Source organism: Oncorhynchus mykiss, chromosome 16 (genome assembly GCF_057628025.1).
Source record: "Oncorhynchus mykiss isolate SJ-2025 chromosome 16, ASM5762802v1, whole genome shotgun sequence".
Taxonomy (NCBI): Eukaryota; Metazoa; Chordata; class Actinopteri; order Salmoniformes; family Salmonidae; genus Oncorhynchus; species Oncorhynchus mykiss.
In genome coordinates, this window is record NC_143037.1 from 52,030,456 (window position 1) to 52,053,656 (window position 23,201).

Here is a 23,201-nt window from a genome sequence, read left to right on the forward strand (position 1 = left end):
TTAGGTATGACGATGCACGGCAACTGTTGCTGGCGGCGGTAATGGAAGCAATCACTGGAACGCTTTCTTCACTTAATATCAGAGTGTGGGGTGAATTAGAGCTGTGGTAAAAGTCTGATTTGCTACTGTTAGTGTTTTATTAGGATCCTCATTAGCTAGTGCTAAAGCAGCTATTCCTGGGGTCCAGACAAAACATAAAACATGACATAATACAGTACATTAATCGAACAGCCCAAAGACAGAACCACATACAGTCATGTGAACAAGTAAGTACACCCTTAGGGAAGTGGTATTTTTTTACCCCCTCGTATTTGGACACGTGGATATTTGAGCTAAATTCTAACCACATTCATTGATAAAGGAAACCCAATTTAACAAAGCACACACACACAAAAATGTACTTTGAAAAAACAAAAATGCAATTTCCTTATGCAGAACAAAATTGTACACACCTGCCTTTGCCATCACCTAAAATGGCAAAAATTAGGATCAGGTGCTCCAAAACAGGTGCAAGTTATTATCAAATCATTATAGTACCTTGGGGGGGGGGGGTCCAGCCTTCCATAAAGATTAGAAACTTGGTCTGTTTTGGTCTTAACTTTATGGGTGTGTGGTAAGACATCATGCAAAGATCAAAAGACCTCAGAGGCCCTCAGAAGAAAGATTATTGATGCCTGTGAGATTGGGAGGGATTACAAATCCATTTCCAAGCAATTTGAAGTACATCGTTCCACTGTCCGACAGATCCTCTACAAATGGAGTAAATTCCAGACCACTGGCAATCTACCTAGGAGAGGTCGTCCCACCAAATTCAGCCCAAGATCTGACCGAAAGATGCTCATAGAAGTCTCTGAACCCCAGAGTAACATCAAGGGATCTACAGGCCTCTCTTTCCACAATCAATATCGAAGTGATTCGATGAGTCAACTGTCAGAAAGAGACTGCACAAACTTGGCCTACATGGGAGGTCAGGAAGGAAGAGGCCTCTGCTCTCAAAAAAGAATATCAAGACGAGACTGATGTTTGCCAGACAACACCTGGGTAAAGACCAAACTACTGGAACAATGTGCTCTGGACAGATGAGTCAAAGGTGGAGTCGTTTGGCCGCAATGCCAGACGCCATCTTTATTGAAGACCGACCGTAAAGCAAGGAGGCGGTGGCTTTATGTTTTGGGGCTGCTTTTCTGCCTGAGGGCCAACTTGGAATCATTTAGTCAACCATGAATTCCATATGGTACCAGAGAATTATTGAGGAGAATGTGAGGCCATCTGTCAAAAAGCTGAACCGTACATGGATCTTGCATCAGGACAATGATCCAAAACACGTAAGCAAAGCTACAACAGAATGGCTCAAAAAGATGAAATGGAGGGTTATGGAATGGCCGAGTCAAAGCCAAGATCTCAATCCTGTCAATGCTGTGGGGGGACTTGAAGCGGGCCGTGAAAGCAAGAAATCCCTCCAACATGACACAGTTGAAGCAGTACTGTAAAGAAGAGTGGGGAATTCCTCCCAGTCGATACACTGTAAGACTGATAGACAGTTACAAGAAACGGCTACATTAAGTTATTTCAGGCAAAGGGGGCAACACCAGCTATTGAAGCTAGGGGTGTACTCATTTTTTTCCTCACTATGGAATTGCATTTCTGTCGATTTTTGATGAATAAATTATTGCAAAGTATAATATTCCAGTTTAATTAGGTTACCTTTCTGTCAATAGTGTTGAAGTGAAGATTACATGTCCATCTGTCAAAATATTTACAAAACAATACAACTTTCCAGGGGGTGTACTTACTTTTTCACGTGACTGTACATTTAAAGTTAGAATACCCGCTTTCGTACATTTATGCCTTAACATTCCATGTATCATGTACTCATAATCATCATCAATGTTAACGGCTATACTACACAGCCATTCATTTTCACATACATTTTTTCCGTACATGCTCTACAGATACAATTACTTTCTCTAAGCTGGCCATGATATCCACATCTCAAAGCTCCAGTATTCTCTAGACATCAGGAAGTCTCACGATACAATGACAGCAACAGTCCTTGTACTTTCAGCTGACTGAGGCCAATATTATCAACAGATACCGTATGAACTTTGAATCACACATTCAAGTCTAAGATCCTTAGCACAAACAGATGCTGGCAGGATCATGTGTTTACCATCCTTGGTCCTTCCGTTGGATGTCAGTGTTCTGCATAATCACATGATGCTGTTGAATGTAAACGCAACACTTCACTCACTGTGCTGGCAGCGGTGAGTGTGGTGGTTTTAGTTGTAATTGACAGCTGTCACTCTGCCCATCTCTCCACCGGTTTTCTCCAGCAGCGGAAGCCCACTGCCCCTAGTGATCTCGGACCTTCAGGCCAGACGGGCGACACCCTGAAGCTCCCCGGACCTCCTGTGGTTGGGTCGGGACGGACTGGCCTCGGCCTCACTGGTGGTGAGTTACACCCTCCACATGCTCTACCTGCTGGACGCCAGGGACCTGGCATGGGAGGTTTGTTTCTGAGCTCCACATTGACCCTGTAAGGCACAGTGCCCCAAAACCGAATCTTACAGAAGTAATTACTCACTGCTATACCCCTGCTATACCCCCAGGTCATGAGCAAATCTGTGCTCTCGGACTCTGAGGAGCCAAAGGAGAGAGGCAAGTTGCTTGAGGAACAAGCCTGACTTTGCCAAACATAACCCATGCATGTCGCTCTAACTGTAATGTGAGAAATGTATTAGCATCTGACTCCAGTGTGAGATTGGTTGGGTTGGATTAGTGCTGCCTGGAAATTCCAGGCTCAGCAGCTCTGGGTCTGGATTATGCTTGTTTAGAACAGGTTGATTGACATTCAATGGCAAGCCAGCTGCAGAAAACTAGTTTGATCTGTCACACGGGACAGAATGCATGATCATATTTGACCATATTCCTATCGAAGAACCCCGCCTACTTACTTTAATACAGTACTAGTAAAGCAGCATGAGATGATGGGACAATTTCTCTCATTCTCTTCCCTCTAGTTCTTTGTTTATCTTGCTGCGTTCTCCTGTTCTCTCACACCATAGAAGACTCATACATGTCCAAGCAGGCAATAATCGTACACACAACACAGACCCATACTGACACATAGCCACTAAGCATGCTGTTTCTGTGACATGGATGTATGCTGTTTGGGGACTCTAATTGAAACAGAAGTGGGCCCAGTCCCTCTCCATTTCCATCTGAAAGCAGCTGCCTCTCAGGGATGGGAATTAGGGCTCTGCTCACGCACCCTGCTACTCTCAGCCGCCTCCCGTCATGTCTCTCCCCCTCCACATTGTGTGTGTGTGTGTGTGTGTGTATGTGTGTAGACTGTTCTCTCTGCCACCACACGGCAAGCGGTACCGGAGCTCCAAGTCTAGGTCCAAAAGGCTCCTTTAACAGCTTCTACCCCCAAGCCATAAGACTGCTGAACAGTTAATCATACACCCGGACTATTTACATTGACCCCCTTTTTTACACTGCTGCTACTCACTGTTTATTATCTATGTATAGTCACTTTACCCTTATCTACATGTACATTTGAACTCCATTATCTCGACTAACCTGTGCCCCTGCACATTGACTCGGTATCGGTACCCCCTGTATATAGCCTTGTAATTTTTATTGTTACTTTTTTAAACTTTTGTTTATTTTTGTATTTTTTAAAGCATTATAATATTTTCTTGAAAAAAAACTGCATCGTTCGTTAAGGGCTTGTAAGTAAGCATTTCATGGTAAGATCATGTTGTATTCAGCGCATGTGTCAAATCCGATTTGATTTGTATGATGGAGACATACTATGTCAGCAGCAGAGAGGGATCAGAGCACCTGTCACACACACTTTGCCTTCCTCAGCAGGAAGGAATCTCAGACGATGTCCAATAGATTCCACATGCTTCCTGTTTCACAGGCATCTTAGCATGCATAGTGCATTATGCTTGGTAAGATTTCACATACCCCATAGTGATAAAGTTATCTGCCATAGTCATAACAATATCCCATGTCTATCAACACATACATAAGAGGCTAGCATCACTAGATAGATATGCTAAGGTCTTAGGGCATATCTATTTTGTGAAAACCACATTAGGAAGGTATTCAGACCACTTTTTCACATTTTATTGTTAGACTTATTCTAAAATGGATTAAATCGTCCCCCCCCCCCCCCCCCCCCCAATATACACACAATAGCCCATAATGACAAAGCAAAAACCAGGTTTTTAGAAATGTTTGCACATTTATATAAAAAAAAAAACTTAAATATCACATTTACATAAGTATTCAGACCCTTTACTCAGTACTTTGTTGAAGCATCTTTGGCAGCGATTACAGCATTGAGTCTTCTTGGGTATGACGCTACAAACTTGGGACATCTGTTTTTGGGAGTTTCTCCCATTCTTCTCTGTAGATCCTCTCAAGCTCTGTCAGGTTTAATGGGGAGTGTCGCTGCACAGCTATATCCAGGTCTCTCCAGAGATGTTCAATCAATCGGGTTCGTCCAGGCTCTGGCTGGCACACTCAAGCATTTTCAGAGACTTGTCCCAAAGCCACTCCTGCGTTGTCTTGACTTTGTGCTTAGGGTGAACCTTCGCCCCAGTCTGAGGTCCTCGATCCTGAGTCGTCTCCCAGTCCCTGCCACTTAAAAACATCCCCACAGCATGATGCTGCCACCACCATGCTTCACCGTAGGGAATAGCGCAAAGTTTTCTCCAGACGTGACGCTTTGCATTCAGGCCAAAGAGTTCAATCTTGGTTTCATCAGACCAGAGAATTTTTTCATGGTCGCTGCCGCCTCTAGAGATGCAACCTCTCTCATCGTCACTCAATGCCTAGGTTTACCCCCGCTGTACTCCCACCCTGCCATACCCTTGTCTGTACACAACCAGTTCTTATAGCCTTTAGCTGTACCCTCATCTTACTCCTCCTCTATTCCTCTGGTGATGTAGAGGTTAACCCAGGCGCTCTCATTTGTTGACTTCTGCAACCGTAAAAGCCTTGGGTTCATGCATGTTAACATCAGAAGCCTCCTCCCTAAGTTTGTTTTACTCACTGCTTTAGCACACTCCGCCAACCCTGATATCCTAGCCGTGTCTGAATCCTGGCTTAGGAAGGCCACCAAAAATTCAGAAATTTCCATCCCCAATTACAAAATTTTCTGTCAAGACAGAACTGCTAAAGGGGGCGGAATTGCAATCTACTGTAGAGACAGCCTGCAGAGTTCTGTCATACTATCCAGGTCTAAGCCCAAACAGTTCGAGCTTCTACTTTTAAAAATCCATCTCTCCAAAAATACGGCCCTCACTGTTGCAGGTTGTTATAGACCGCCCTCAGCTCCCAGCTGTCCCAGCTGTGACACCATATGTGAATTGATTGCCCCCCATCTATCGTCAGTTTGTCCTGCTAGGTGAACTAAATTGGGATATACCTAAGACCCCGGCTATCCTACCATCTAAGCTAGGTGCAATCTCACACAAATTATCAAGGAACCTACCAGGTACAACCCAAAATCCATAAACATGGGCACCCTCATAGATATTATCCTGACCAACTTGCCCTCTAAATACACCTCTGCTGTTTTCAACCAGGATCTCAGCTGCCCACTGCACTGAAGATAGGAAACACTGTCACCACTGATAAATCCACCATAATTGAGAATTTCAATAAGCATTTTTATACGGCTGGCCATGCTTTCCACCTGGCTACTCCTATCCCTGTCAACAGCACTGCACCCCCAACAGCAACTCGCCCAAGCCTTCCCCATTTCTCCTTCTCCCAAATCCATTCAGCTGATGTTCTGAAAGAGCTGCGAAATCTGGACCCCTACAAATCAGCCGGGCTAGACAATCTGGACCCTTTCTTTCTAAAATTATCTGCCGAAATTGTTGCCACCCCTATTACTAGCCTGTTCAACCTCTCTTTCGTGTCGTCTGAGATTCCCAAAGATTGGAAAGCAGCTGCGGTCATCCCCCTCTTCAAAGGGGGGGACACTCTTGACCCAAACTGCTACAGACCTATATCTATCCTACCATGCCTTTCTAAGGTCTTCGAAAGCCAAGTCAACAAACAGATTACCGACCATTTCGAATCTCACCATACCTTCTCTGCTATGCAATCTGGTTTCAGAGCTGGTCATGGGTGCACCTCAGCCACGCTCAAGGTCCTAAACGATATCTTAACCGCCATCGATAAGAAACATTACTGTGCAGCCGTATTCATTGATCTGGCCAAGGCTTTCGACTCTGTCAATCACCACATCCTCATCGGCAGACTCAACAGCCTTGGCTTCTCAAATGATTGCCTCGCCTGGTTCACCAACTACTTCTCTGATAGAGTTCAGTGTGTCAAATCGGAGGGTCTGTTGTCCGGACCTCTGGCAGTCTCTATGGGGGTGCCACAGGGTTCAATTCTTGGACCGACTCTCTTCTCTGTATACATCAATGAGGTCGCTCTTGCTGCTGGTGAGTCTCTGATCCACCTCTACGCAGACGACACCATTCTGTATACTTCCGGCCCTTCTTTGGACACTGTGTTAACAACCCTCCAGGCAAGCTTCAATGCCATACAACTCTCCTTCCGTGGCCTCCAATTGCTCTTAAATACAAGTAAAACTAAATGCATGCTCTTCAACTGATCGCTACCTGCACCTACCCGCCTGTCCAACATCACTACTCTGGACGGCTCTGACTTAGAATACGTGGACAACTACAAATACTTAGGTGTCTGGTTAGACTGTAAACTCTCCTTCCAGACCCATATCAAACATCTCCAATCCAAAGTTAAATCTAGAATTGGCTTCCTATTTCGCAACAAAGCATCCTTCACTCATGCTGCCAAACATACCCTTGTAAAACTGACCATCCTACCAATCCTCGACTTTGGCGATGTCATTTACAAAATAGCCTCCAATACCCTACTCAACACATTGGATGCAGTCTATCACAGTGCAATCCGTTTTGTCACCAAAGCCCCATATACTACCCACCATTGCGACCTGTACGCTCTCGTTGGCTGGCCCTCGCTTCATACTCGTCGCCAAACCCACTGGCTCCATGTCATCTACAAGACCCTGCTAGGTAAAGTCCCCCCTTATCTCAGCTCGCTGGTCACCATAGCATCCACACGCTCCAGCAGGTATATCTCTCTAGTCACCCCCAAAACCAATTCTTTCTTTGGCCGCCTCTCCTTCCAGTTCTCTGCTGCCAATGACTGGAAAGAACTACAAAAATCTCTGAAACTGGAAACACTTATCTCCCTCACTAGCTTTAAGCACCAACTGTCAGAGCAGCTTACAGATTACTGCACCTGTACATAGCCCACCTATAATTTAGCCCAAACAACTACCTCTTTCCCAACTGTATTTAATTTATTTATTTATTTTGCTCCTTTGCACCCCATTATTTTTATTTCTACTTTGCACATTCTTCCATTGCAAAACTACCATTCCAGTGTTTAATTTGCTATATTGTATTTACCTTGCCACCATGGCCTTTTTTGCCTTTACCTCCCTTCTCACCTCATTTGCTCACATTGTATATAGACTTGTTTATACTGTATTATTGACTGTATGTTTGTTTTACTCCATGTGCAACTCTGTGTCGTTGTATCTCTCGAACTGCTTTGCTTTATCTTGGCCAGGTCGCAATTGTAAATGAGAACTTGTTCTCAACTTGCCTACCTGGTTAAATAAAGGTAAAATAAATAAATAAGAGCTAAGTATGCTCTCCAATCTGAGTAACGAAAAGCAATTTCTCCAGGGCCTGGAAATAAATGGACTTTGGGCCAACAGACTGTCTGCGACATCAAACATAGCAGTAACTGTAGACTTAGCATGACATCACTTTTAAAACGCTCAGCTCACAAGGCCAAATTAAACACACACACATGTTCTATAACCAGTGACCTCATCCCTCCATAAAAGCTGTCTAAATATCCGTTTGTCTTTCATTAGGGGTCACTGACTGGCTCATTGTTTCCAGCCCCCGTCGGACCGTTGAATCGTGGGTAGGATAGTCGTCTGGGTCCTGGGGGTTTAAGGAAAGGCTTCCTGGAGCTGGGACGATAAACCGAAAAATGATCGACACAGACCGTACCGATCACGTATCGCAGGCATTTTGCTGATATTGTTCATTGCAATAAGTAGCCTGTACTAGAGAAATGTGAAGTTTGAAATGAAATAAGTCTGCTAAAATGGGTGATTTGTTAATTAGACAATTGATGGCTACAACCATCAAACTAGTAGAAGTACCAAGGGACTCTTCATATAATTGATTAAAATGCCTTAATTAGTATGGCATGTTCAAAAGAAACAAAGTTTTTAAAAACCGACACGTTCTCCTTTCTTTTTGATGACCAATTTACCCCTTTTACCAAAGAGCACCTTCTATCTACCAAAATGTACTATTGTGTACCTTAGTAGCGCTTCCCTTCCTCCTCTTTCTAAAAGTACAAACTAGTAGTAGTAGTTTAAAGGATAATAAAATCAACTGTGGGGCACATTCATTTTTACAAACGTATCATTCTGTTTATCGATACTGCATCAATTCAGGATTTTATCACAATTTATAAGGAGTTTTGGCCATATCGCCCAGCTCAGCACAGTGGAGTATTGTTGAAGGGAGCCATAGCGATTTGCTCATTGGGCGTTCACAATCTCCAGCTTCCAAGGACAGGGTGGGTGTTTGGCTGTGGTTTCCATATGTTTATACGCCCACACTGCCACACATATCTTTCCTAATTGAGCAGTAGGCAGCTGAGCGTAGATGGGCACAGGGCGTTGGTACTCTGCCTCACTGCAATCGGCCTGTAAGCTAAACAGTGTACCAGTGTATCATAGTGTACCAGCTCCTAGTTGAGCTGTATTCATCACCACCCAGCTGACTTACAGGGGGAGTAACTGTTACTCTTTCCCCTGGACAGATATTCATCTCTAACGCAACAGCTCTTTATAGAGTTTAATATATCCCTTTGATAGGTGTTTGAATGACAATGGTATTGGCAACCCTATGTCCTGTTGAGAGAGAATGCTTGGTGTAACTGCAGTCCCGGTCTATCTGTCCTCTGCTCTGAAGGAAAAACTAAAACGGAGCGACTGGATCACTGCCCCGCTGTTACGTCGCTGACACTGTCCCAGTTTCCCTGTCACCAAACACCACGACCCTCTCACCCTGAATGTCAGAGTGGCAGTGAGAACACACACACACACACACACACACACACACACACACACACACACACACAGAGCAGCCCCCCACCCTACTCCAACACACAAACACTTACCATGTGACTCCGAAGCCTAATTATCAGAATTGTGGCAAAGAGTCAGACTTTCGAGTGGATCGAGTGATCCCAGAGTTTCCATTCCCGGAGCTGCAGTCAGCGGCTAGTCAGTCCAGTGTGGGGCTAGTCAGTCCAGTGTGGGGCTAGTCAGTCCAGTGTGGGGCTAGTCAGTCCAGTGTGGGGCTAGTCAGTCCAGTCAGCGGCTAGTCAGTCCAGTGTGGGGCTAGTCAGTCCAGTCAGCGGCTAGTCAGTCCAGTGTGGGGCTAGTCAGTCCCGTGTGGGGCTAGTCAGTCATACAGCTACAGCTTTGTCTCAACAGCTCCGGCTCATGAAGTACTAGCTAGCAGGGAGGGACAGAGGGGGGAGCTTGACAGGCAGAAGGGGAACAGAGGCACAACCTGGCTCAACTCTCAACCTGTGATTTGATGGCGGAAAAACAGACTTGGGTGGCAGTAGCTCCTTGGAGAGAGAGTGAGAGAGAGAACCTGTTTTTGTAAGGTAAAAAGTGAATTGTTTTCAACTGAATCAGCTGTACAGAATATGTGAGCAGGGATTATTTTCATACTATAGCTCAAGGCGGAGGAAGTACTTTCTGTTTGTTCTCATGTTTGTCTGTCTGTGTGTGTGTGTGTGCCCTTACGCACTGTATATGCAGTATGCTTGTTGTCTTGCTCATATCCTGTTTCTTCCTCTGCTGATTTTCTTATGGGATTCCTCTGTGCTGTATCATTTCTGTGGTACCTGACCTCATACAGGGGCTGCAGCTGGTTAGCTCATAGGGGTTGAGAGACTGAGAGAGACAGGGATGGAAAAAGTGAATGAACTGCAGAGCATTGAGTAATGTAACAATCTTCCAAGCACCCAGAGAAATGTCAGATGGCTGCAAGCTGGGATTGGAATTCTGTAACTCTCCAAGTGCTACGGACAGCATTCTCTAGATCCGCCTCTCCCTCTTTCCCTCTCTCTTATGCCCGCTTGAAAACAATTACCGATCTGTTTCTGGGGCTGTGTGGGCGTTGTTCCTAATAGCCCTGCTAGATATCTCCCCTCAGTCTCAGTCCGGCCTCCTGCCTCCTCGGGTGCACCATTCCTTACTCCCTGCTTCCTCTTCTTTAGTCTCTCCACCTAACTCTTTCTCTCCTCTCTACTCTCTAGATAACTCCTTGCTCGGCCAGGACCTGGTCGCAGTACCTGAAGTGTTCACAGGCCTCCTGCACGGATCCTCGCCCGTCTTTGACTGTCGGGAGGAGTCCATCAGCAGCCTGCCAGGTGGAGTACTGACACAGTCCAGCCAAGGCCAACAGCCGGCGCCAGCTCCAACAGCACCCGCCAAAGCAACAGAAGCTCCGCCTCCTCCAAACAATCCAATCGACATGTCTGCCGTCCTGACAGACTGTGACCCCAAAGCTATCTATGCCACCGTGTCCAAGGGGGAGCCCAGGGACAGAGACAGGGACATGGGGTCTGGGGCTGTGCCTGCTGGCAGGATGCGCCCCCCTGGGGATTTGAAGCTGGCTCGCAGCTTTTCCAAGTCGGACTCAGACCTGCTGGTGTCGCCGCCTAGCGAGGAGGAGGGAGGGCTGGGCAGCCGCAGTGAGTCCGTCTCGAACTGCAGCGCAGCCAAAAAGAGGCTGGAGAAGTCGCCCTCGTTCGCCTCTGAATGGGACGAGGTAAGAGCTCAGCCTTACTGTCAGTTTGTTAGATGTTATTATATGGCTGTTGCTGTTGATGCAGTTACATGCCCTCTACCATAGAAATAACTCAAGCCCACCAGCACTATAGGCCAGGAATCCAGGGGGAATTGTATACCATAGTGTCTGAAGTGACTCTAGATCTCATCATGGAGTTTCCAGACAGAGTTGGAGGGGTTATGCTGTGTTTAGCTGCTACCGTCAGGAACATTAGGCATGCATGAGTGATATCCACACAAATCCCTCTCTTTAGCCAAGTTAGCTCTCCTTCATGAAATCATTCATATCTGCCATTTTCTGCCTGAGAACTGCATAATAACCCTGCTGGAATAGGAACCCAACCCGGTCTATCACTGCAGTAAGTCATCCTGTCGGTGAGAAGATCATTTTCTTGATTTTATATATCCAGCCATTCAGAACTGAAATAGCCTGTCAGAGGGGCAGATAACGAAGAATAAAGAGCCGGGGAGAGAAAGAGAGCGATTAGAAGTGACGAAAAGATGCGGATATAAAGTGAGGAAGAGCGGAAAAAGTAACAGGATAGAGATAGGCCTAGACAAAAGGTTGGAAAGTGAGAGGAGGAGAGGGCCATTGAGCTGCAGCTCTTTCCTCCATTCAGGACTGACCACGGCTCCTCGGGTTGCCATGGCGTTACACTCCAACCTAACCTGAGTTCCCCTGGAAATGGACACACTGTTTATAGAGCTGCCTGGAATACACACACACTCTTTCCATTCAGTATTCTAAAATAGAGCCATTTACAATAATTGTTATCCGCAACAAATTGTAAATGCCTGTAACTGCACCATTATGTCATTTTGAGATGCAATATGCATGGATCGTTGAATCCACCTTACACTTCCCTCTTTAATGATTCAGTATTTAAATCCATTGTCTGCAAACTGTCAGTGTTACAGTTCCACATGACTCTATTCCCCTGTTCTGTCTGTGGCAGAATCATGCCATGATGCATCTGTGATGCCAGGCAGAGAGAGTAAGCCAGGGGCTCAAGTAGCAGCCTCTACACAGTGACCAGATCACGTTGCTCTGCGGTCAGTTGGTGTTCCTTTACACAACTCTAGAGGTGTGGTCGATATCTTGGCTCATCTTTTCTGTGGTTAGTATGCAGGTGGCCGGTGCAGAGCCTGCCTGTGTGCCCCCGACCTTGAGTGTCCTGCACAGCAGTAGACTTCTATAATGAACACAAATATAAACACAATATGTAATGTGTTTGTCCCATGTTTCATGAGCTGAATTAAAAGATCCTGGAAATGTTCCATATGCACAAAAAAACATATTTTTCTCTTATTTTGTGCACAAATTTGTTTACATTGCTGTTAGTGAGCATTTCTCCTTTGCCAAGATAATCCGTACACCTAACAGGTGTGGCATATCAAGAAGCTGATTAAACGGCATGCTGATTACACAGGTGGACCTTGTGCTGGGGACAATAAAAGGTCACTCTAAGATGTGCAGTTTTGTCACACAACACAATGCCACAGTTTTGAGGGAGTGTGCAATTGGCATGCTGACAGCAGGAATATCCACCAGAGCTGTTGCCAGATAATTTGTTCATTTCTCTACCATAAGCCGCCTCCAACGTCGTTTTAGTGAATTTGGCAGTACGTCCAACCAGCCTCACAACTGCAGACCATGTGTAACCACGCCAGACCAGTACCTCCAAATCTGGCTTCCTCGCCTGCGGGATCGTCTGAGACCAGCCGCCCGAACAGCGAATGAAACTGAGTAGTATTATGTCTGTAATAAATTCCTTTTGTGAAGGAAAACTAATTCTGATTGGCCTGGCCTTTCTCCCCAAAGGGTGGGCCAGTCTCCCATGTGGGTGGGCCTCCCATGGCTGCGCCCCTGCCCAGTAATGGGAAATCCATAGAGTAGGGCCTAATTAATTTATTTCAATTGACTGATTTCCTTGATATGAACTGTAACTCAGTAAAATCGTTGAAATTGTTCCATGTTGCGTTTTTATATTTTTGTTCAGTATAGAGGACCCCTTTTCCTGACCTCACCAGGAGGGGTGGCGGAGCAGGAGAGAATTGTTTTTGTTCCATCATCCAAAATAATTGATAATCGACCCCAAGTAGAACCTTTTTGTGTCCCGCCTCCATCTCAACTGAGGGTAATGATAACAACAGCTTTGCTAAAACTCTATCCATAATGGCACCTTATTCTCTATATATCGTGCACTACTTTTGGCCAGGGCTTTATATAGGCCTAGGGAATAGGGTTGACTCCGACTCCGCCCCAGTATTATAGCCGACAGCTGTAGAGAGGAATTGGGGGGGCAGTCAGTGAGTGTGACACACCACCACTCAGGGAACTGAACCACAGATCATTATCTCAAAACCCTGTTTATCTGAGCCAGTGACACCTCTCCTCAACATACTCACCTATTTAATAGCCCTCATCTAGAAAGACTATTTTACTCTGACAGAGTGGAGGGTGAAAATGACCTGAAGAGAACAGACTTTTGAACGATGACCCCACTCATAAAATTCTGTTTGCACAGCTGTAAGACAAGACCACTGTAAGAAATGATTACGTAAACCCTACTTTCATGAAGCAACTGTTGAAATGTTTGCTCTGAACGGTCCGCTTCTCAACCGTCGTCAAGGTCATTCAGAGTTCACCTTCCAAGTAGATGCGTCGTTTTCCGATATCGAGTTACTTCAGTTGACTAACAAGACTTGCATGCTCTCTCAAAGTTAACCGTCCATCAGAAGATGCGTGGAATGAACTTTTTCCCATTAGCTCAAAGTGTTCAGTCATTCCAGTCACCTCCAGCAGGCTGTAATACGACGATCACTAAGGTTCTTCTTCCTCTAGTGTAGAGCTGTCAGGCCCAAGTGGGTAATGGTCACCAGACTGAAACAGCTTGCTGCTTGAATCGTTAATTCCCCGGCTGAAACTTTCATCAATATGAGACTACTGTATAGCCTTCTGATAATATAATTATGAGTGAGACAGGAGACGGATCAGACACTACGCTGTAATTACCAACCGCTTGATTAGCAACTCACCTCATAGGCGTGGAGCTGGGAGACATCATGTGGCCTTTCCTAGAGGCAGGCTGCGAATGAAGTCATAGTAAACCTGGGTGGCAGGGGTGTTATGTACTTAAATATAAAATACTTTAAAGTACTACTTAAGGAGGTTTTTGGGGTATCTGTACTTTACTGTTTATATTTTTTACAACTTTTACTTCACTACATTCCGAAAGAAAATGTTTACTTTTTACTCCATATATTTTCCACGACACCCAAAAGTACTCATTACATTTTGAATGCTTAGCATTACGTGAAAATGGTCTAATTCACACACTTATCAAGAGAACATCCCTGGTCATCCCTACTGCCTCTGATCTTGCAGACTCACTAAACACATGCTTAGTTTGTAAATGATGTCTGAGTGCTGGAGTGTGCCCCTGGCTATCTGTAAAAAGAAGGGGGGAAAGAGAAAGGTGCTGTTTGGTTTGCTTAATATAAGGAATGTGAAATGATTTGTACTTTTACTTTTGATACTTAAGTATATTTACTTTTACTCAGATACAACAATTGGGTACTTGTTCCACCACTGCTAGGTGGGAGGACGCCTCGTTTAGGTTCTCTGGGCTATTGAATGCCCTGATCTGTCTTGAGTTATTGTACCACCTTTTAAGTAGTGGCGTCTTTGGATATCTGTCTTAGACACTTTTCATGTCAAGGTTACCGAAGATCTTAGTTCCTACAGAACCTGACGTGTCCCAGGCAGGCAACACCCATCATTGCCTTCTTGCTTGTGTTTGCACAGGCTCCCTGTCACTCTCTCTGTCACCCCCTCAGCCTGCAGACTGTCAGCTGGTCAGATAGGATCTCTCTTTGTGGTGTAGCAACCCGAAGAGCTGCCACACTGTTGACAGTTTTGCTCAACCACATAATGCAGAAGCTCTGAGCTGCAGTGTTCAAGATAACAGCCCAGTGCTGCATTTCAACGCATCACACGGATTAGCATGTAGCCTATGCAAGTTATTTTATGTGGCAAGAAATAATTCGTTTTTTTTTGTTGCATTTTTGATGTCCTCGTCATCATGATTATTCATTGACTTTTTAAGTCTATTGAATAGTTCATCCATTTTTCTTTCACTAGGAGTGGGTGGACTATTACTAGGGCTGCGGTTCTCTGTCACCCAGGAAGGGTTGCTCTGGGTTTCAGTACACCTGACACATCATCTATTCTACAGTTTTCTTTGAAAGTGTGTCCCGAGATGAAAAAGGTGATTGAAAGAGAAGAATATTAAAAATCCTGCAGTACTCTTCAACCTATTGTAGTCCCAGAGGAGCTCGGTTAATATTAATTAGCTCTCATTCCCAGAGATCTGAACTGAAGCACACAGACTGTGCCTCTCTCATATGTTTCTCCTTTCCAGAAAACATCAGTCAGGAAAGTACATTGCACTACACCATTCATGGAAAATGCATTGCAAATGAAAGCAGCAGGCAGGCAATCTAACAAAGGTTGTTTTGGAAGTTTCCTTGCCCTTTTGTTTAGTATTTTTACAAGTCTGTGAATGGCCTATCCTCTGAAAGTAGGGCACTTTTTCTTCCCCTTTTCTCTATTGCTGTTTCCTTCCCTCTCCTGTCTCTCTCTGTTTCTGTGCGAATGAGAGAAGCAGCCCGGCTAACGGGTGCAGGCGGCCATCTTGCTGGTCACGGCTGGCTGCTCTGGAACACTCTACTGAGCTGTGTGACAGCGTGTGGGCAAGGGGTCCCAGGACACCAAAAAAGCTATTTCTTTGTGTGTCTGGGTCTGCTAACTCTTCCTTTTCTTACACCCTCTTTTCTTTCTCTCTCTCACACACACACACACACACACACACACACACACACACACACACACACACACACACACACACACACACACAAAACTATAGCCTGCCTCTATATGCGAGGAGACTAGGAGATTTGACTTGCATGAGGTCTTGGCCTACGTGCCTGCATTTAAGGGTGTGTGTATCTGTTATGCTGTGTGTGTCAGGGTGTGTGTGTGTGTGTCAGGGTGGGTGTGTGCTTGTGTTTAAGGCGCATGCTAATGCAGGTTTGTCTCGGTCTTGGGATCAGATTGAACATGACAATCCAGGGGGCACATTGTGTGGGCCAGTTAGAGTAGACCCACAGATGGGAGGGGAGAGAGAAAGAAAAGAGAGAGAGACGTATTGACACGCTAGAGAAGAGGGCAGTCATCTAACAGCCCACTTCACTTTTGCTTCGTTTTCTGTCCCGCTCACCACGGATCCAATAACCACTATGAAGCCAGCCTTTGTGAGTATCAATTATCTGATTTACACAGCGCAGCTCATAAGTCTTTTAATTTACCTGCCATTAATAGGGTTGATCAATTGTGTTGTGTAGATCTTTCTTTAAAGGGCCAATCAGCAGTTATAACAAAAACAAATTGTCTCCCCACCACTGTTTCAGTAAAAAGCTGAGTGATGGGGCTGGAGAAGTGTGATCACTCTCAAATTCATAGAAATTCCTGGATGCAAGGATTGACCCATCCATAATATCAAAAAGGTTGGTGTTTGTTTACATTTACTTTGTTTACAAACATTGGCGTAAAACCAGCTTATATTTTGGGTTCTCATGGAGTGTGACAGTTGAACTAAGCTCATGAAGCTCATAAGTTATATTCTTCAAGAATCAATGGGTATATATAATTAATTTATAAGTCTAAAAAAGGATGTATCAAATGCTGATTGCCCCCTTAAGGATAGGCCTAGTTTCCAGATAAATATTTGCTTTTGCATTTCATTTACTTGAAATTGGAGTATAAAATGGGAAAAGCAAACGAGAACTTTAAAGGTTTATTTTCTGTGGCATTTTAAACTCCACAGGCTGTGTTTTGGGATTATGTCCATGTTGCTATGATATTGTTCTGCATCTGTTGGCATGTTGAATGTAAACTCTGGTTGTTTAGTGATGGTTAAGCTCTTTTCACAGACTCTCTGTGTGCCTGAGATGAGAGCGTTGGAGACCCTGGATGATAAGAGCGTTGAATCCCCCATGCTGCTCAGATCAAACCCAACTCTATATGGTGTGTCATCACCGGGGGTGGCCAGCGGGGGACTCTGTACACTAACATATTGCTCACCATATGTCTGCTGGAATGACCAAGAGAGTGATGAGGAAAGTTTAGATCAGTCATGGAAATAAAAATGCTGAAAACAAATTGGCTCCCTATTTACAAAAATAAACAGAAGTACTAGAGTGTTGTTGCGGGTACATCTCGTGCAAAATAATATTGCGATATTGTCGAGCTGATACGATATTTCGTCAAAAATAATATCCTGATATGTAACTATAGATTTTCTTTCCCCCATCACTACTATAGAACAAACAATCCTCTGAAGATATTTAACGGACTCCAACTCTTTGCTGAGTGGCTGGGGGATAGAGAGGACGCTCATTCTCCTCTTTCTCTTTTTTTTATAGTTTGGACCATGTTTGGGAGTTGCCCTCTGTAGTTGGATTCAATTCTGTTGTGCAGATTTGAGCTTCAGAATAGAGGCCAAAAAGTTGGATCCGTTCTGAAATGGACATGGGGCTTTCCCATCCGGACCCAATATGCTTTCCCATTCGGATCCGAGGACATCTCGACCTGGTCGGATCCAGAACTGGTCCTCTCCGATCCGAGTGAGGGAAGCAGCAGAAAATAACATGTTTTAAGCTACTTTATTAACCGGAGCTGATAAAGCGCCAGGGAACGGAGGTAGAGAGAGGTGACGCTCTAGCAGGAGCCATGCTGTTTGTGTCGGCTATCAGGAGTGTGTGCGAGTGACACGGAGAACGGCAGGGAGGGAGAGACAGCAACCAACCAAGCCGACTCGCGCCATAGTAGACTAATAGCTGCCATAGTGGATGATAAATAACCTAGCTATGATTATGTGCTACCCACCCGTCTTGACTGCATCAAACCAGGAGAAGCTAGTTAAGCTTCTCCTGGTGAGAAACATCAACTCCGTTCAGAATATAATGTAGCAGCCTACCTGTCGACTCTGGGTTGTTGTAGTCTATCCTTCCCCTTTTAACTTTTAATTCCCAACTTTTGGCCCACACGGAGGCTCTATGACTGTAGCCTATTGCAGCTTTGATGACTTATGATTGGCCAACAAAAGCAAAAATCAGCAGCATACATGATACAATTTCTCTCTTTACTGCAGCAGTCACGTTCGGATCTATATGGGTCCTTCCAGACAAGTAAGTTAAAATTACACATACCCGAGACCAATGACAATCAAAACAGATCCGACAAAGACCCGTGACATTATTTAGAACAATGGATCCGGACCTACTCGGGTCCCGGATCGGTTCTCGGGTATTCGGGTACAGGTGGATCTGTGAAAACCTCTACTTCAGAGATAGTGGAAGACATTAATATGAAGTTTGCAAGTCATTGATGGCAAGATGGTGCCATTTTCTAGCTCTTAGCCAAGTTTGACACTACTGCACTGTTGGCGCCAGAAACACAAACATTTCGCTGCATCTGCAAATCTGTGAACGCGACCAATAAACTTGAATTTGATTTTGATTTGACATTGGAAGGAACTGTTCTACCATTATATATCAAGTGTTCTGGGGACTGCTGATAGCTGCTGTGCATGCATCAATGTAGTCTAGAGTCTCTTTGTGTTCAGGCTCTCTGATTGGTCTCTCCTCTCTGCTCTCTCTCCCTCTTCTCTCTTTCTCCATTTTTTTCTTTGCATCACTCTGACCAACCCCCTGCCCACCTGGTAGCAAACCCCCTTCCTCCTTAGCTGTTGACCTTTAACACTGTGCTGACCTGTGACCCATGTGGTCATTCTATCAGGCAGATGCTGCTCATAGAGACTAGAGCCCCTCACAATGGGAGACTCTCTAGGTCTATGTATGGATTCAATCTGTAAAACCCCACACTGCGCTGCAGCTCTCGTTCTTCTTCTCCGATATTAACTCTCTCTAGTCTGTGCTGTTTCGCCATAAGTATCTGTCCCAGTGAGAAGCCGTCTTGGTTGTGTGTAGGTCTATAAGCTCTACCTTAAGGAACCAGAAAGCTGTTATATCCGCAACTCAGATCAGGATGCATTTACCTAACCTTTCACAGTATATTAGACCGAAATCCCCAGGTTGAATCAAATCAAACTTTATTTGCTACATGCGCCGAATACAACAAGTGTAGACTTTACCGTGTAATGCTTACTTACACAAGCCTTTAACCAACAGTGCAGTTCAAGAAGAAAATATTTACCAAGTAGACTGAAATAAAAAGTAATAATATAAGTAACACAATAACGAGGCTATATAACGGGGGCACCGGTACTGAGTCAGTATGCGGGGGTACAGGCTAGTTGAGGTCATCTGTACATGTAGGTGGGGGCGAAGTGTCTATGCATAGGTAACAAACAAACAGCGAGTAGCAGCAGTGTGCAAGAGGGGGTGGGGGGTGTCAATATAAATTGTCTGGTTGTGATTTTTATGAATTGTTCATTAGTCTTATGTCTTGGGGGTAGAAGCTGTTGAGGAGCCTTTTGGTCCTAGACTTGGAGCTCCGGTACCACGTGCCGTGCTGTAGCAGAGAGAACAGTCTATGACTTGGGTGACTGGAGTGGTGCTAGCACAGTGCACACACTTATTTGTGTGTGTGTGTGTGTTTTAGGAGCTCAGCTTGTTGTGTCTACATCTGTGTGATATCACCAATCACTGCTATTTGCACCTTGGGGGCCTCATGCTGGAGGGGGGTGTCAGGGTGATGTCCCGCAGCTGAAGGGAGGAGATAGATTGCAGATTCCTCCGTAAGAGCCGAGGGTGTAGCATGACATTATTCCAGCACTTTCCCCTGAGAGCCACAGCTCCTAGACAGATTACCAGTGTACAGTACAGCCACTCAGACAGAGACGGAGGGTGCTGGGGTCTATTGTCCATCACTGGTCATTACTAGGAACTGATGACACTTCCAAGGTTTTATTCTCAGGCAAACACAGAGCCCGGAGCCCTTAATGAAGCCACAGTCCTCTCATCTTTATCTGGGCAGGCCACAGTTAGAGTTTTGTGTATCCACTTTACAGCCTTCCTCCACAGGGTGATTTTATCAATCTCTCCTGTTAATTACAATATAAGGGATGGAAGGGAAGACATTTTACAGTCAAGCCAATGAGATCCTGGACAATGTGTGTTATAAACACATGTTTTGCGCTAGCTATAAATAGATATTTGGAAAATACAGTGTGTCCTTTTGAATAATAGCCTACAACAATGTTAATGTCCTTATTACCCTTTCCTGTCTTTTATCCAGCATGGTTATTATGGTTATTACTTCTGTTGTTCAAGTTCATTGTTGTCATTATTTGTATTTATTTCTCATTACCAACACTCATCTATCCCGAGTGAGTTCTATATAATTAACCCTGTCCCGTTTTGAAAAGAAACATCACCGTCCATGAGTGTCAAGGTGGTTCATTGGATTCACATTCATGAACACATACATAGCCGATCTATCTGCAGAGATTGGTTCCCCATCAGCATGGCCATATACAATGGGAGGAGGGGCCTGTCGTTCCAGGCTGTGTACATTGTGAAGATATCAATGCCGGCGCCATGGAGCGGACGACTTCATGAGGAGGGAGGGGCAGAGAGAACAGAGGGGGATCAAAAAAGCTCAGTGAACCCCCCCCCCCCCCCCCCCCCCCCCCCCCCCAATTCCACAGGCTATCCCCTCTTGTTGCTGTTCTTTTGAGCATGCATCTGCCTCACCCTTAGTGAGCACACAGAGAGGAGCGCCAGTATGGAGGTGGCCAGCTATGGAGACAGCAGATGATGATGGGAAGTTTAGTCCCCGCTCTTTCAGATCACCTGACTGAGTCAGCCAGCGTGTCGCTAGCTGTCATAAAAAGTCCCAAGCTGCCGCTTGTGTTTCTGTTCATGATTGTTATGCTATTCACATTTTTATTTGTCAGCAGAGCCTTTAGCTGCAGTATTGTTGTTTTTTTGACACCTGGAGTGTAAAAAGAGAGCCGTCTCGGATGGCGCTGCATGGAGAGGTTTGTGAGTGTGTTAAAGCTGTTTCTGATCTGTCTAGGGTGACGGTGAGGCTGGTTATTGTTCTGTATGGACTGTGTTGCTCCTCAGTGTAGGGTGTTAGAATTGGGAGATGGAGATGAGAGAGAAAGGGATCAAAGTCACTTCTATCTTTCACACTGCATTGACGTGAAAATGCAGTGTCTTCCATGCAGGTAATCGGGATTAACTTTGAAAAGGAATAATGGAAAAGATGAGTTCAGAAGAGTAATAGCGCCCACACACTACGGCTCTTTAAATGATCAGCAGGATGGCTGTATGATGCCAGTTCATTGTTTACAAAATGGTTTTGATGCTGTAATAACCTAATATGCATTAAGACCTTAAACAGCCGGGCATCGCTCGTCATCAAAGTACTCTCACAATTGCAGTTCAGTTTTTAATGCAGGATGTTCTTTTCAATGAGGACCTTTGCTAAAGGCCATATGGGATATTAGTTTTATGTTTTCCATTTTTAAGGTTGTTCATATCGGGAGACTGGTCTGGTTTCACACATTTTGCACTGCTGGGGCCCAAAATTATTTGTGGATAGAAATGAATATGTGAAAATGAAAAGAACCTGACACTCTCTCAGCAGATGCCTCCCACACGGCCTCTTCTGAGATCTCAGTCCTTGGAAAGTGTAAGAGTGCACGTCCTTCATACATCTTCTGGTCCTCTTCTCTTCCTGTTGGTGGGGCCTTCTTCTTCTTTATGGTGGAGGTGAATAGGACTTTTCTTTTTGGGAAGAACCTTTTTGGGGATACTCTTGTAACTCATCAGTCTAACCTGTAGTCTGTTGTTCGCTGCTTTGTAGGCAAGGCAAGCAACCTCGTGAGTGGGATTCCTCAAAGTATACTTGCGCTCAATTGCTAGACATTTCGCATTCGCCTTGTTTTATTGCGCCCATCGTTGTTAGCTACATCTTCCCATGATGACTGAACAGTAATCACGCTCAACACTAATTTCCACTCTTATCTTTTTGCTGGGAATAATGTATGGCCTCAAGTGTCAAAACTGGCCAATGTATCCAATTAAAATGATTTCCAAGGTAGTCTTCTCCTGTGGGGCTAATGCATCACTCTCCTCTTCCACTTTAAGGTTTACATAAGAGGCCAGGCCGGTTCTTTGTGCTTTGACCAGAGAAGCTGACAATCACCTTTGTACAACTGGGGAAAATCCAGACAATATGCTGACGTGATCTCTAAGAGAGGGGGGGATCAGAGAGGGGGGGATCAGACAATATGCTGACGTGATCTCTAAGAGAGGGGGGGGGGGGGTGATCAGACAATATGCTGATGTGATCTCTGAGGGGGGGGATCAGACAATATGCTGACGTGATCTCTGAGGGGGGGGATCAGACAATATGCTGACGTGATCTCTAAGAGAGGGGGGGGGGGATCAGACAATATGCTGACGTGATCTCTGAGGGGGGGATCAGACAATATGCTGACGTGATCTCTAAGAGAGGGGGGATCAGACAATATGCTGACGTGATCTCTAAGAGGGGGGGGGGGGGGGGGGTGATCAGACAATTATGCTGATGTGATCTCTGAGGGGGGGATCAGACAATATGCTGACGTGATCTCTAAGAGAGGGGGGATGAGACAATAAATATGCTGACGTGATCTCTGAGAGAGGGGGGGGATCAGACAATATGCTGACGTGATCTCAGAGAGGGGGGATCAGACAATATGCTGACGTGATCTCTGAGAGAGGGGGGGGGGGGGGATCAGACAATAAATATGCTGACGTGATCTCTGAGAGAGGGGGGGATCAGACAATATGCTGACGTGATCTCTGAGAGAGGGGGGATGAGACAATATGCTGACGTGATCTCAGAGAGAGGGGGGATGAGACAATATGCTGATGTGATCTCTGAGAGAGGGGGGGATCAGACAATATGCTGACGTGATCTCTGAGAGAGGGGGGATGAGACAATATGCTGACGTGATCTCTGAGAGAGGGGGGGGGATCAGACAATATGCTGACGTGATCTCTGAGAGAGGGGGGGGGTCAGACAATATGCTGACGTGATCTCTGAGAGAGGGGGGGGATCAGACAATATGCTGACGTGATCTCTGAGAGAGGGGGGATGAGACAATATGCTGACGTGATCTCTGAGAGAGGG

General features: G+C 45.2%; 1 protein-coding gene across 30 annotated transcripts in view; it reads left to right on the plus strand.

The window, feature by feature from the left end:
* Window positions 1–23,201, plus strand: part of LOC110492183 (ankyrin repeat and SAM domain-containing protein 1A) — a 116,828-nt gene that overhangs the window by 63,293 nt on the left and 30,334 nt on the right. For 19 of the 30 annotated variants that reach the window (XM_036947140.2, XM_090203218.1, XM_090203219.1 and 16 more), the window contains 2 exons: window positions 2,334–2,451; window positions 10,453–10,967. In XM_036947140.2, coding sequence (XP_036803035.2) covers window positions 2,334–2,451; window positions 10,453–10,967 — 633 coding nt within the window. Of the gene's footprint in view, window positions 1–2,333; window positions 2,452–9,302; window positions 9,796–10,452; window positions 10,968–21,668; window positions 21,714–23,201 lie in introns of those variants that run through there. The other 11 variants (XM_090203212.1, XM_090203213.1, XM_090203220.1 and 8 more) reach the window with 3 other exon arrangements.